The sequence below is a fragment of the Mustela lutreola genome, chromosome 1 (assembly GCF_030435805.1).
Source record: "Mustela lutreola isolate mMusLut2 chromosome 1, mMusLut2.pri, whole genome shotgun sequence".
NCBI lineage: Eukaryota > Metazoa > Chordata > Mammalia > Carnivora > Mustelidae > Mustela > Mustela lutreola.
Genome location: NC_081290.1, coordinates 189,672,367 through 189,688,543, shown reverse-complemented (window position 1 = coordinate 189,688,543; position 16,177 = coordinate 189,672,367). Strand labels below are relative to the sequence as shown.

The 16,177-nt window shown below is 42.3% G+C and overlaps 1 protein-coding gene across 1 annotated transcript in view; it reads right to left on the bottom strand.

Annotated features, from left to right (window-relative positions):
- UBE4A (ubiquitination factor E4A) overlaps window positions 1-12,091 on the bottom strand; it is a 42,441-nt gene extending 30,350 nt beyond the window's left edge. Inside the window, exons 1-4 of the mRNA XM_059182211.1 lie at window positions 11,937-12,091; window positions 5,434-5,595; window positions 767-940; window positions 87-199 (exon numbers count right to left, since the gene is read on the bottom strand). Coding sequence (XP_059038194.1) covers window positions 87-199; window positions 767-940; window positions 5,434-5,554 — 408 coding nt within the window. The 5' untranslated portion in view covers window positions 5,555-5,595; window positions 11,937-12,091. The remainder of the gene's footprint in view (window positions 1-86; window positions 200-766; window positions 941-5,433; window positions 5,596-11,936) is intronic.
- Window positions 12,092-16,177: the final 4,086 nt, after the last annotated feature.

Here is a 16,177-nt window from a genome sequence, read left to right as displayed (position 1 = left end):
TTGCAGCTGGAGAAACACAAGCAGGGCTCAACTGCATGGCTAGTCTGTGCTGAAGGCACTCTTGAAAGGAACATCAGAAATGGTACCTGCTCCACATTGTTCATATCAAGCCAGTCTTGATCTTCCAGGTCTACTGCCATTTCTTCCAAATACACACAACGGCTAGGGATGCCATTCCCACTTTTCAAGCTGGGGTCACCTGGGAAATGATTTTAATCTGGCAGGTTAAGGATAACGCTTCTGTCTTACACAGACAACCGATCTCGACAGCATTTCTCTTGAACTCCAAGTCTGACTCAGGTAGTATCAGGGTAATCTTGACACACAAAGCAGTATCTAAAGACTTAAGGTTTTTCAAAGAGTCAAAGAGCATGTCAGGTTTTGTTATAAACCTAACATCATGAATCCCAGATATTAGCACCTACTTTGGGGTTTAACCACAGATAGGACATAGAGGGAAAACATGACCTGATGCCTCGTCAGGCTTCCGCCTAAATGTTCAGGTCACCTCTGAGAGGAAAAAGGATTTGGCTACCACTCACGTTTCCCTTTTAAGGTGGTAAAGGCAAGGAGCTATATGGTCCAGTCTGTACCAAAATGGTAATCAAAGCTGCACCTGTGTCTAAATACTGTTTTTAGGTCACATCCACAAGGAGTACAGTGGGTTTGTTTAACCATTAGATACAATAAGTTTCTAAGAGCAAGTTCCTCGCCCAAGCAGGAAGGGAAGAGTAATGAACAGACCAGCTCCAGATCTGTAACTCACTGTTGTCCAGAGTAATGAGGAAGATCCTTTGGATCATGTGATTGATGTTGAGTTGTTCACATATTTCCTGCTGTGAACGGAAGGAGCGGCTAATCTCAGCCACAGAGTAATCAAATTCATCCAGGCTTTCTGACACACTATTATCCGAGTCATCTGGGCTAGCTGGGAGTTCATCTGCCAGAAAATGTAAGCCATTAACAGTTAAACTCCTCTCTTTAAGAGAACCAAGCATACTATCAAAAATGATAAATGTTATCAAGAGAAAGATAATTCTGGATGGGAAACAAGTTAATTATCTAATTAGGGAACATCTCAAGTCAGGCAACATCTTTTTTAAAAAACTGAGGTGTAACATTTAAAAAATGACGTATAACATTCTTATTAGTTTCAGGTATAAAACACAATGATTTGCTATTTGTATATATTGCAAAATGGTCAACACAATAATTCTAGGTAAAATCTGTCAACATAGTTATAAATATTGTTTTCTCTTGTGAAGAGAACTTTTAAAATCTACTTAGTAACTTTCAAATATGCAATATACTATTATTAACTACAGTCACATGCTATTCATTATATCCCTATGGCTTATTTATTTTATAACTGAAGTCTCATCCTTTTGATCCCTGTATCTACCCCACCCCGGGCAACCACCAATCTGTTCTCTGTATCTATGAGCTTTCTTTCTCTCTTTTTTAGATATCACCTATAACTGAGAACATTTGTTTGTATTTGTCTTTTTCTGTCTGACCGGTTTCATTGCACACAGGTCCATCCATGTTCTGCAAATGGCAATAATATCCCATTGTGTGTGTGGTGTGTGCATGTGTGTGTGTCGTATTTTATTCATCCATTCACCCATCAACAGACACAGGCTGTTTCCATGTCTTGGCTATTATAAACAATGCTGCAACAAACACAGGGGTGCAAAGATCTTTTCAAGTTAGTGTTTTGTTTTCTTTGTGTAAATATCCAGAAGTAGAATGTTGGATTATATGGGAGTTCTATTTTTAATTTTTTGAAATATCTCTATAATGTTTTCCATAGTGGCTGCAGCATTTTATATTCTCACCAACAGTGCACCTGGGGCGGGGGCAGGGAGTTCCCTTTCTCCACATCCTCACTGACACTTGTTATTTCTTGTCTTTTTGATAGTAGCCATTCTAATAGGTATGAGGTGATACCTCATTCTGGTTTTGATTTGCATTTCTTTGATGATGAGTGATGCTGAGTACCTTTCCGTGTACCTGTTCGTCAGCTATAGGTCTTCTTTGGAAAAACGTCTATAGAGATCCTTTGCCCATTTTTAAACTGGATTATTTGTGTGTTTTTTCTTTTCTTCTCTTGAGTGTTGTATTGTGTAACATCTTAAGTACAGGATTTTGAAATCCCTGGCTGTAAATCCCACCACATTTTACAAATCAAAAATGTTATCCTCCTACTCCATTTTATTTTTTCACTCCATACTACCAAAAATAGCAACATTGCGTTCCCTACAGAATCTTAGTGAACAGAGAATTACCTGTAATAGACCAATATGCCTTTAATTATTTTAAATATATGGCTTTCCCCACCCCGATTTTAAAGAACACATGTATTTGAATAATTCCAAACTGTATATGAAAACATAATATAAAAAGTCTCCTCTGAACTAATTCCCTATGGACAACTATGTAAGTTAGCAAAGTGTTTCAGACTTTTCACCCCCCTTATTATGGTGCTAATGTTTATCGCTAGGATTTTCAGTTTAAAAAAAGTGGGGGGGAATCATACTATATATACTGCTTTTTAGCCTGCTTAATCAGCACCGGGGTGCCTGGGTGGCTCAGTGGATTAAAGCCTCTGCCTTCAGCTCAGGTCTTGATCCCAGGGTCCTGAGATTGAGCCCCACATCGAGCTCTCTACTCAGCAGGGTGCCTGCTTCCTTTCCTCTCCCTCTGCCTGCCTCTCTGCCTATTTGTGATCTCCGTCTATCAAATAAATAAATAAAATCTTAAAAAAAAAAAACTTAATCAGCACCAACATCCTTCCCTGCTAGGTCATTTATAGGCCTACCTCATTCTGTGTAATGGCTGCACTGTATTGCATTGTATGCACACACTCTGACTTGTATAGCTACTTCTCAACTGATGAACATTGGGGCTGTTTCCAATTTTTCATGATTTCGAACACTACTGCACCAAATAGAACTCTTTTTTGTACGCCTGTGTGAATATCTCTGTAAGGTAAATTTGCAGAAGCAGAACTGCCAAGTTAAAGAGTTTGCACATTTAGGGGCGCCTGGGTGGCTCAGTGGGTTAAGCTGCTGCCTTCGGCTCAGGTCATGATCTCAGAGTCCTGGGATCGAGTCCCGCATCGGGCTCTCTGCTCAGCGGAGAGCCTGCTTCCCTCTCTCTCTCTGGCTGCCTCTCCGTCTACTTGTGATTTCTCTGTCAAATTAATAAATAAAATCTTTTAAAAAAAAAAAAAGAGTTTGCACATTTAAAAGTTAACATTATTACCAAATCATCCTCAGAAAGACTGCTCTTACTACAAACCCCTCAGCACTCTGAGAGTGCACCTGCTCAAACCCTCACAAATTTCATAAGTAAACATATCCCCGCATTACTAGGTGGGGCTCCAATTGTTAGTGAGACTGGATTTTTAGGAATAGGAGTTATAAGGAAATGGGAAAATATGATTTATGAGTAGGTGGCTGATGGAAATTTTGCTACATAGATGCTTAGTTCCTATCGCTCTCGGGGTTCAGGGGAGAACTTAACTATACAGGAGTAATGTGACAGAATGCCTGTCCTTCTGGCTGTCAGCAGACAGAGTTGCCTCTCGGAATGGAACTGAGGCTGAAGGAGTACAAGTGTGGTGCTGTTTACCAAAAGCCACATGCGTGTGCATCTGCTTCTCTCTACTGACAGTGATTTTCTGAAAGGCCAGGTAAAACACTCAGAGGTTAAGAGTTGCTTTAGTATGGTGAGTTTAGTCACTGTGAAGCTCAACACAGGAGGCCAAAGGTTTTGGCAGAGTTCTAACTGCTGGTGGAAAACAGGTTAGACCTGGTGGCATGCTAAACTCAGTATAAACAAACTAAAACGAGGAGAAGCCAAAATAGTAACAGGAACGCATGTACCTGATTTATTCCCCGGCTCGGTGCCTGCAACGCTCCCAACTCTAACCAGCCTGAAGTCTGCTGACAGCCAGAAGGACAAGCATCTGTCACTCTACTCCTATGCGATTAAGTTCCCTGCTGAACCCTGAAAGCGACAGGTGCTAAGAACCTTTGTAGCAAAATTTCCCCCAACCACATACTCATAAATCACATTTCCCCATTTTCTTATATTCCTACTCCCCGTGCCCTTTTTCCTCCTACAATCTCCTAATGCAAGAATCTGGAAGAGACAGACGGAGACCCAGAGCTGCCTCCTTCTATCACGGTAGAAAGTCAATGTTACATATACTCCCCCTTTGCTTCATTATCACTTGTCCATTACTCATCTGTCTTGCCCTTACCTCCTTTTTATTCAGTCCTGAAAAAGGAGCAAGGCTACGACTTAGCTATGTATACCAGTACTTATGAAATAAACAAAATAAAGGGAAAACACAAACATTTCTCTTTTCCAAAAAATACTATTATTTTCTTCAGAGGGAGAAAGGGAGCAATTTCTGGCTTGAAAGATCGTGACTACCCTCCAAAGACTAATAAATTTGAGAAACACCATATTAATTCCTCTAGGCTATATGTCTTCTCACAGGAGGAAGTTAGACCCAATCTTAATTTTGGTCCTAAATGAGGAAACCCAGCCCTAGTTGCCTAATGGATAAGGCACTGGCCTCCTAAATGAGGAAACCCATTTTTCTGACTAGTGAGATATTATTGATTTCTTTTTTCACATTAAGGCAAAGGATCAGATTTTCTTTCCTTTTTTAAAATTTTTATTTTTTATTTTTTATTAACATATATTGTAGTATTAGCCACAGGGGTACAGGTCTGTGAATCATCAGGCTTACACACTCACCATAGCACATACCCCCCTCCCCCCAGCAACCCTCAGTTTGTTTTGAGAGATTAAGAGTCTCTTATGGTTTGTCTCCCTCCCGAAGGATTAGATTTTCTTAGAAAGCTGTTCTAACAGCATTATGCTATGAAAGGGACCACTCTATGGAACAGAAGAGGTATTTTGCTTGGGATCAACTCTGAAGCACCAAGCTTCAGAACAAATTTCACTTACTTGTCTACCAAAAAGCCAAAAAGCTATTGTAATTTTTCCTTTTATACATCTGCTCTCTACAGCTACATGTAACCTGCTTTCTACACCTATGGCTACAACCTCATCTTCCTATGTTAAAAAGATTGATTGAAATGAGCTTTTGCTAGGTGATTTTTAAAATAAACAGCTCGACAGCACTGGGATCACGACTAGCATCTGTTACTATGGAACCACCTGTTATCTCGTCTCTCCTTATGCAGTTGGCAGGGGGGTGGGGTGGGGGGAACAGGACCCAAAAATGAAACAAAGAAGAAAAATGAACAAAAACCCCAATTTATGCCTAAATGAAGAAAAAGCCTGACCTCTGCCCCCAGGTCGATTCCAATTGCAATTACCGACCCTAAGACTTCACTTGGGAAGACCCTAATCTAGGTCATCTCCGCTGCTACTGGCTCCCCTACTTACCAGACTGCTGCTTCAGCTGCTCTTTTTGGATTGCTGCAAACTGCTTGGCATCAGCCAAGGAGCCAAAAAGAGCAGCAAAGGGGTTACTTGAGATGTTGTTGTTATTCTCCTGGTCTGTCATTTCACTTTAAAGTATCCTCCATGCAGACCTAGGGGGAGGGGCTGCAAAGAGGACAGGTATCAGACACCGAGGGGCGGATACGACAACAGCTGGGATTATACCTACAGTAGGTTCCTTCCCCATTTCGTGAACACAACGCATGTAAAAAGGCTCTGGGTAAGACCTTCCAATTCCTGTTCCAACATTCAAGATATTTTTGGCAAAATGGTTACAAACCCACCAAATGGATAAGTTGGCTTGATTTGGGGGTGGCTAAAACCAAAAAGCTTTAAAAATGTTCAAGCTGGAGGGGCGCTTGGGTGGCTCAGTGGGTTAAAGCCTCTGCCTTCGGCTCAGATCATGATCTCAGGGTCCTGGGATCGAGCCCCGCATCGGGCTCTCCACTCAGCGGGGAGCCTGCTTCCTCCACTTTCTCTCTGCCTGCCTCTCTGCCTACTTGTGATCTCTGTCTGTCAAATAAATAAATAAAATCTTAAAAAAAAAAAAAAAGTTCAAGCTGGAATGCATTTATCTGTTGACACATTTCTATTTGCCATACCTTTAAAAAATAGGCTAACCAGAAAGAATTACTGCAGTCAATGAGGGAACTCATCTACTCACTGTAACAACAATGTGGCACTGACTGAAAAATAATAGGGTAACAGCTACACATTTCTTGTAAGTTTCTAGGATGGCCAACTAGCTCTCATGCACCATGAAAGTAAGATGGCGCTTGCTCAGGCTTCTAGGACTTAATACTGCAGCCAAGAATTCCTCAGCTACATATAAACTAACTGTAAGCCTACATCAAACATGGAACAGCAAATCAGGACAGGAACCTAATCAGCAGTGTGTTGTGGGTTTTAAATATGTATTAAGCAATTTATCTCTACCCTGAGGCTTATAACAATTGAGATTTCTTCCACTAAAAACCAAATGGTCTTTGCTTAATTCTAGATTTAATTTTTTTAAAAGATTTATTTATTTGATAGACAGAGATCACAAGCAGACAGAAAGGCAGGCAGACAGAGAGAGGAAGCTAAGCAGGCTCCCCGCGGAGCAGAGAGCCTGATGCAGGGCTCGATCCCAAGACCCTGGGATCATGACCTGAGCCGAAGGCAGAGGCTTAACCCACTGAGCCACGCAGGCGCCCCAAATTCCTTTTTAAAAAAATTTTTATTTTATTTTTTCAGTGTTCCAAGATTCATTGTTCGCACACCAAATTCCTAATGTGGAACAGCAAACAGGTATTTACCTCAAAGGTATTTAGTGGAGCTGACCGAGCCTGTGTTTGCACCTGTCTGATTACACTTCCTCATTCAAGCACCAAGGGGACTCAGAGGCCCGACAGGATGAGTGCGTGAGTGGAGTGCCCTGAAAGCTTTCTCCCCTTCCTGAACTTTTAGGACCACAAGCACAGAAATACAACCCTGAAAAGGGTGGGGAAGAGACAAATGGTATGCATATTCGGCTCACAAGGATATTGAACCGCTAAAAGGACAGAGGCCTTAAAGAATGAGGGAAGGAGAAAAAAACTTTTTGGGTCTACCTTTAATCTCCTGAGGTAAGACTCCTACAGAATCATATCAACAAAAGCTAATGCAATTCGGAAAAGTTACCCTTATTTTTTGGAGGAAGAGAGACTCTAACACTTCTTGACAATTCTGAGACACCTCCACCAGTTGCTTCACACTCCTTGGTTGTGTTTTCTGCGTAAGAGGCAATGGCTAATTATCTGTACTGACTTAGGCACACAGTCTGGTCACCTCTCAGCATTGTTCTGGGCTTTACTGCTTAAGGAAATGAACTATTAGCTGTTGCTCTATATATTTTATTTTTCGCAATGCATAGTTTAGTTAAGCTTAATAACCCAAAAATAAAAATAGCACCTTTAGTGCTGGAATTCACAATGCTCCTTGAGAGGACTTCCCCCTCACTTAACCACTGCATAAGCTTAACTAATCTCTAATTCACGTAGAGATGCTAACGATTGTCTCATTGTTGGCTGATTACCACCCTACCTCTAACTTAAGGTACCCCAAGGTCCAGAGGCATGCAAGAAGTATAGGGAACTCTTGTCATTTTCTGTCTTTGAAACATCCTCTTTTTTTCAACATGACACCCTACATTTTTCCTTTGAGGATCCATCCCATCCTCTCCATGTGTTCAGAAGGGGATGGCCTCACTCACTAGCTCTAGGAATGAGCATATAAATCTGGCCTGGCCAAAAAGAACGCATCATACTCAGGCCAAAGTGACTGATTGAGGAGTGGGCACAAGACACTGACAAGGCCTATCAGGATCAATGAACACCCAGCTTCAGGCCTTTGGCTGAACCTACAGAAAAGGGAACTATTTTTTCCTGCTTGGTAAGAAAGGGTAAGCAGGGTTAAGAAATAAACCTGGAGGGGCAGCTGGGTGGCTCAGTGGGTTAAAGCCTCTGCCTTCGGCTCAGGTCATGATCCCAGGGACCTGGGATCGAGCCCCACATTGGGCTCTCTGCTCAGCAGGGAGCCTGCTTCCCTTCCCCTCTCTGTCTGCCTCTCTGCCTACTTGTGATCTCTGTCTGTCAAATAAAGAAATAAAATCTTAAAAAAAAAACAAAAAACAAAACAAAAAAACCCCCCTGGAATTGCCATTTTTCCACCATCTAGAAGAAGCCTAGCACCAAACTAAGTCAAGATAGAGGAAAACAGTGTTGAAAGATGGAGTCTTTCAGTTATTAAAAAAAAAAAAAAAAAAAAAAAAGCCAACGGATCTCCCTATACTGTGTAAGCCAGTTTGAATTTTTTTTTTAAAAGACTTTATTTATTTGACAGACAGAGATCACAAGTAGGCAGAGAGGCGGGCGGAGAGAGAGGGAGAAGCAGGCTGGCCGATGAGCAGATAGCCCGATGCAGGGCTCGATCCCAGGACCCTGAGATTATGGCCTGAGCCGGAGGCAGAGGCTTTAAAACAGCCTGAGGGGTACCTGACTGGCTCAGGCAGTAGAGCATGCAACTCCTGATGTTGAGTTTCTAAGCTGAAACCCCATGTTGGGAGTAGAGATTACTTAAAAATAAAATCTTAGGGACACCTGGGTGGCTCAGTAGGTTAAGTGACTGCCTTTGCCTCTGGTCATGATCCCAGGGTCCTGGAATTGAGTCCTACATTCAGCTCCTTGTTCAGCGGGGAGTCTGCTTACCCCTATGCCTGCTGCTCCCCACCCCCAACCCTGCTTGTGTGTCCTCTCCTTGAGAAACAAATAAATAAATAATCTTGGGGTGCCTGGGTGGTTCAGTCAGTTAAGCCTCTCCTTCAGCTTAGATCATGATCCCAGGGTCCTGGGTTCAGGCCCTGCATCTGCCTCCCTGCTTGGTGGGGAACCTGCTTCTCCATCTCCCTATGCCTCTCCCCACCTCTTTTTTGCTCTCTCTCTCTCTCTCCTCTCTCTTTCAAATAAATAAATCAAAACAAACAGTACAAAGGAGATGCATTATCTGCACCTCTAAGAGGTAGAAAGGAAGCAAGGTGAAAGTCAGAAATACAGAACATATGAAAAGATAAACTCCTAAGACTATCAAGACAAATAAACAGGATTTATCCTTTCTCAATATTACAGTTACATTATAAAAAGAAGCTGAGGTGCCTGGATGGCACAGTCGGTTAAGTGTCCAGTGCTTGGTTTCAGCTCAGGTCATGATCTCAAGAGTGTGGGACGGAGCTCCATGTCAGGTTCCACACTCAACTGTAGTCTGCTTAAGACTCTCTTTCCCTCTCCCTCTGCCCCTCCCTGCTGCATGCACATGTGCACTCTCTAAGACAAATAAATCTTAAAAAAAAAAAAAAAGACGTTAGCTTCCCATTACATTTTATAATAGGATTTATAACTTCCTACATTATATTCCTAAAGCAGACCTCTACCTTGCTAGACAGTAAGCAATTTGAGTATAATTTCATATCTGATTAGTTTTTTTTCTGTGTCTGGAATTATATATCACAATCACAAAGTCCCAAATAAATCTTTATTAAATGATTCAATCTTACATATCATTACTCCTGACCTCCTTTGAAGGCACCCATGATCCTATTTCAAGGTAAGGGCTTTACTGTGTGTCTTGGGTTGCAGTAGCAGGTCAAGCTTCTGGGTCAGACACTTGAGGCTCTTTGGTATCTCAGGATGTGTAGAATAGAGAATGGAAATAAATCTCTTGTCATCTCTGGTATATGTCTTTTTGAAGAACAAAAAATTTCTGCCTACCTTACTAAGTTCATCCTTCTCATATGAGCTTCAAAGCTGTGAAAAAACTACTTACATAGTCCAATACTGTGTAACCACTTACAGAAAAGTTTCACAGAAAAAGGGAAAAATGATGGGAACCTTTGTGGAGATGTCAGTAAAGATACGTTCGATGGTCTCACAAATTTAACAGTACCTAGATATCACCCACTCCAACAGGTCTGATGAAATGGAAGCCTGATTTAAAAAAAAAATGTATTTATTTATTTGACAGAGAGGGACACAACAAGAGAGGGAACACAAGCAGGGGGAGTGGGAGAGGGAGAAGCAGGCTTCCTGCTGAGCAAGGAGCCCAAGATGGGGCTTGATCCCAAGACCCTGGGACCATGGGCTGAGCCGAAGGCATATACTTAATGACTGAGCCACCCAGGTGCCCCAATATTTTGTCTATTTTAATATTCAATGTCACCAATTACTTATAATCTCTTATTTTCCACTGCCATACAGAGATACAGCACCATTCTGTTGTCAGTCTTTGGGATGGTGCCACCATCAAACCTTAGGAGCTCTTGGACTTGATTACCTTCTTTTTTTAAAAAAGATTTTATTTATTTATTTATTTATTAGAGAGAGAGAGAGAGATTACGAGAGAGATTACACAAGAACATGAGCCAGGGGTTGGGGGGTGGAGAGGGCATTGGGGGGGGGAGAGAGAGAAGCAGACTCCCCCGAACAGGGAGCCCAAACTGGGGCTCCATTTCAGGAGCCAGAGATCATGACCTGAGGCAGTCTGACACTTAACCATCTGAGCCACCCAGGCGCCCCAGAGTTGCTTCCTTTTTAATATGTCCTACTTAGGGGCGCCTGGGTGGCTCAGTGGGTTAAAGCCTCTGCTTCCGGTTCGGGTCATGATCCCAGGATCCTGGGATCGAGACCCTTGTCGGGCTCTCTGCTCAGCAGGGAGCCTGCTTCCTCCTCTCTCTCTCTGCCTGCCTCTCCATCTACTTGTGATCTCTATCTGTCAAGTAAATAAATAAAACCTTAAAAAAAATGTCCTACTTAAAAGCACATTTCACTCTGATATACTTACTGCAAGGTTTTATATCTACAGTAAGTATTCACTTCCAGTCCTACAAAATCCTCTTACCCTCCCTACTGCCATTCACTCTTTTGTTTATGAACAGTACTGCTAATCCCTAAGGGCCATTGTCAGCTCTTAAAGAGGAGAGCACACAAATGTTTTAACATTAGACTTGGGTGTTACTTTTAGGGAAATACGTAGACTACTTCGTAAAACTGGACTGACAAAATCATGCTATAGTGAATCATGCTTTTTAAGGTCTCTGTCCTGGTGAGGCATTAAACCAAGAAGGAATGAAAATGTTTTCAATGTTATACGTTCCACCTCAAAATTCTTTCACGTCTGGCTAGAATGGTAACAAATCCTAACAACAGATCAACAAGCTAGAAGGATCTCAAGACAAAACGCCAAAAGCATTCTTTCCCGGGTCCCATTTTATCTCAGGAGGGTTCTCATAGGAGACCAAAATAATGAGACCAAACGAGTCCTTGCTCTGGGAGCAAAAAACTGATTCCAAAGAGAAGACCCATCAAATATAAGCTCCTGAGCTGCGGATACTCAATCTTATCAGTGTCCTCCAGGACCTACTGATGAGGGAGCACGAAGCACAGTGCCAGGGGAGTTTTGAGTAGTGAAATGATCACCTGCCTTAAGAAATGTCAATATCTTGCCATATGTATTCAACTGGTTTCACTGCTGCGAATCGTGCTTAATTCCCCCTTCTCTGACATCTGGCTGTTTGTTGTTTACGCTTTGCATTTCATCTCTCCAGGTTCCATAAGGGATTCCTGGCAAGGAGGGAGACCCACCCACTCGGCGTCGTTCTAGAGAAAGGAAGTCAAAGATAACGCAAGGCCAGCACTGTGGCCTGTTCCTGGAGGGGAATGGCAAAAGGGGGAGAGGTGCCAGAAGCTGGGGCACCAGAAAGGGGTCTCAAATAAGAAAGGGTCGAAGTTCACGAGGGTGAGGGTCAAGGGTCAGGAAGGCACAGGAGAAGCAATTTTGGAGGCAAGAGTGCAGAGACTTGGAGTGGCATTCAGCTAGGAGAAGAAAATCTCAGCGCAAACTCAGCGATCCCCTCCCGTCAAGCTATTTCCTCTTACCAGAGCCTGAAGGGCCACCAGCGACGACACGACAAGTCTCAGGGGCCGAAAGGTTCCCACTTCCGACTCAGCACGGCAACCGGAACTCACATCATGATCAGGCGCCGGGCCTTGTGGAATCTCATCAGGGCGCCGGAAACAGGGTGTGCCCCTCTGCGCTGGGAACTGGCGCGCAAACATCTCCACAGCGCACGCGCTGGCTGGCTGGGCGGGGCGGAAGTGGCCGGAAGTGGCCCTTGGGCTCCGGCCGGGAGGGTCGGGGGCGTGTCGGGGGGCGTGTCGGGGGCGTGTCGGGGGCGGGTGGGTCAGGGGGCGAGGGCATGGGGCGGTGGTTAGTTTGGAGTTTGGTGAAACACTAGGCCGTTTTTGAAATCTGGTGTATTGCGAGGTGCCATGTCTTGGTGATACTGGGCGCTGCTGGCAACCTCTGTGGGCTTTTCCTTTCTATTTTTCCCTCCAGTGACATGCCCTTTTGAAGCAGGTTCTGTTACTCTTCATAGATTATCATTATCTCTGGGGCAACAGCAACAAGAACAACAGCAATAACACTAATAGAAAGTTTTGAGTTCTTATTAGGTGTCAGGCAGTGTGCTAAGATATGCTAGGGTTGGCTTTCAGTTTTATCTGTGAAGGGGTGACAATATGCATGCTACAAGGTTACTTTGAGGTATACAAAGGCAGTGAAAGCAGCATACTTTTCAAGAGAGCAAGTGAAAAGACAATGCATAGAATGAAGCCAAATATTTGTAAATCACATGTCTGATAAAGGATTAATGTCCAAAATATATAAAGAACTTCTACAACTCAACAACAAACCACAGTGTGATTAAAAAATGGGCAATGGGGATGCCTGGGTGGCTCAGTTGGTTGAGCAGCTGCCTTCAGCTCAGGTCATGATCCCAGCGTCCTGGGATCGAGTCCCACATCCGGCTCCTTTCCCTCCGCAGGGAGCCTGCTTCTCCCTCTGACTCTGCCTTCCACTCTGTCTGCCTATGCTAGCTCTCGCTCACTCTCTCTGACAAATAAATAAATAAAATCTTAAAAAAAAAAAAATGGGCAATGGACTTGAAAAGACTTTCCTTCAAGGAAAATATACGAGTGGCCAGTAAGCCCACGAAAAAGATGCTTGGTGACACTAAGGCAAACTAAAACTGCAATGAAATAATACTTCACATCTTTGAGGAAGTCTATTAACAAAAAAAATTGGAAAATAAGTGTTGGTGAAGAGGAGGAGAAATAAGGAACCCTTGGGCATTGCTGATGGGATTGTAAAATATCGCAGCACTTTGGGAAAATTTTGGTGGTTCCTCATAGAGTTAAACAGAATTACTGTATGATACAGCAATTCTGCTTCTGAGTATATACCACAAAGGACTGAAGGCAGGGACTCAAACAGATATTTGTACATCAATGTTCATAACAATGTTATTCATAATAGCTAAAAGGGGGAAACTAATCAAACTGTGCATTGACAAATGAATGGATAAACAAAATGTGGTATATACATACAATTGACTATTATCTAGCCTTAAAAAGTCTGAAATTCTAATACATGCCACAACATGGATAAACCTTGAAAACATTATGTTATATGAAAAAAACCAGACACAAAAGGACAGATATTGTATGATTCCACTTATATGTTACACCTGGGATAGGCAAATTCATTGGGATAGAATAGTAGAATAGAGGTTACCAGGGTGTGGGGGAAAGGAAGAATGGAGAATTATTTTTTATATTTTTATATATTATATTTTTATTTTTTAAGATTTTATTAATTAATTATTTATTTATTTGACACAGAGAGAGAGAGAGATCACAAGTAGGCAGAGCAGCAGGAAGAGACAGAGGAGAAGCAGGCTCCCTTTGAGCAGAGAGCCCGACACAGGGCTCTATCCCAGGACCCTAAGATCTTGACCTGAGCCGAAGCCAGAGGCTTTGAGAGACCTGAGCCACCCAGGTGCCCTGAGAATTATTTTTTAGTGAGTACAGAGGTTAAGATGATGAAAAAGTTTCCCAAAATGTTTGTGGTGATGGTTGCACAGCATTGTGATTGTATTTAATGCCACTGAATAGTACACTTAAAATATTTAAAATGGTAAATTTCATGTTATGTGTATTTCACCTCCCACCCAGCTATACACCCACACACAGCACTGTGCAATCTTTGAATGCTTGTCTTTTTTTTTTTTTTTAAGATTTTATTTATTTATTTGACAGAGAGAAATCACAAGTAGATGGAGAGGCAGGCAGAGAGAGAGAGAGAGGGAAGCAGGCTCCCTGCTGAGCAGAGAGCCCGATGCGGGACTCGATCCCAGGACCCTGAGATCATGACCTGAGCCGAAGGCAGCGGCTTAACCCACTGAGCCACCCAGGCGCCCCTTGAATGCTTATCTTATTCCAGCATTATGCTAGTTTCTAAAGATACATTAGTAAAAAGTACACAAGTCTTTTCCTGCTTGGAGTTTACAGTCTGGTGAGGGTGGAGTGGTAACTTAAAATTAATGGACATGAAGTGCCTGGGTGGTTTAGTCACTAAGTGTCTGCATTTGGTTCAGGTTTTTGTCTCAAGGTCCTGGGACTGAAACCCACATGGCCGCCCTACTGGGCAGGAATCCTGCTTCTCCCTCTCCCACTCCCCCTGCTTGTGTTGCCTCTCTCACTGTCTCTCTCTCTCTGTCAAATAAACAAATAAAATCTTTTAAAAAACCCCCCAAAATCAATGGGCATAAGATGGATAATTCAAAAAGTAGTTCTGGAATGATTGGGTAGCTATGCAGTGTGCAAGTTAGTATGTTAGGCCTTTACATTAAAATTAATTCAAGATGGATCATTCATTTAAATCTATAAAATGAAACCATAAAAAGGCCAGACGAAGTCATAGGAAAACTTTTTAAAAATAATAATCTTTAAAAAAAAAGATTTTATTTCTTTATTTGAGAGAGAGAATGAGCAGTTGGGAGTGGCACTTCCCACTGAGCAGGCAGCCCAATATGGGGCTGGATCCCAGGATCCTGGGATCATGACTTGAGCTGAAGACAGATGCTAACTGACTGAGCCACCCAGGCGCCCCTGAAAGAAAAATCTTAAATTGGGGAAGACCTTTCTAAATAGGAAACAACCTAGAAGCTGCAAGAGACCAGTGAATTCTACTATATGCAGGTAAATAAAATGTACACAGAAAACCAATCATCATCAAGTCAAAGAACGAATACCAAAATTGGAAAAATATCTACAACTAATATTACAAACAAAAGATCTAGTTTCCCACTCGTATTAAAGGGCTATTGCAAGTCAATAAGAAAAAGATAAAAGAATATGACCCTATATATCATGAGAAGGAAGAACACATGGTTCACTTCTATTTTTTTTTTATAAGGAAAACATAAATTAAAACTATACTGAGGGGCGCCTGGGTGGCTCAGTGGGTTAAAGCCTCTGCCTTCGGCTCAGGTCATGGTCCCAGGGTCCTGGGATTGAGCCCCACATTGGGCTCTCTGCTTGGCAGGGAGCCTGCTTTCCCCCTCTCTCTCTGTCTGCCTCTCTGCCTACTTGTAATCTCTGTCTGTCAAATAAATAAATAAAATCTTTAAAAAAAAAAAAACTATACTGAGATGCCATGTTTAAGTTTTTTTTTTTTTTTTTAAGATTTTATTTATTTGTCAGAGAGAGAGAGAGAGTACACACAAGCAGGCAGAGAGGCAGGCAGAGAGAGAGGAAGCAGGCTCCCTGCCGAGCAAGGAGCCCTATGTGGGACTCAGTCCCAGGACCCCAGGATCATGACCGGAGCCGAAGGCAGCGACTTAACCAACTGAGCCACTCAGGCGTCCCAATGCCATGTTTAACTTATCAGATTGGCAAAGTTCAAAAAATATGGAGCAAAAAGCACTCTCAATTATTGTAATTGGGAGTAACCTCCATGAAGTGCAATTTGGCAATATTTAATAAAATTACAAGTGCAAATACATTATGGCTTCCAAATCTCATTTATTTGTGTTTGTTATGAATTGTCCTAAGTATGTTCAAAATTACATCTGTCAACAATAAAACTATGAAACTTTCGAAACTATAAAAGGAAGACATAGGAGAAATCTTTGTGACTTTGGGTTTGGCAAAGATTTCTTAGGCATGATACCAAAAGCACAATCTATTAAAAAAATGGGTAAAATAAGCTTCACCAAAATTAAAATTTTTTTGGCTTCAAAAGTCACCATGAAGAGAATGAAAAGATAAGCCACAGA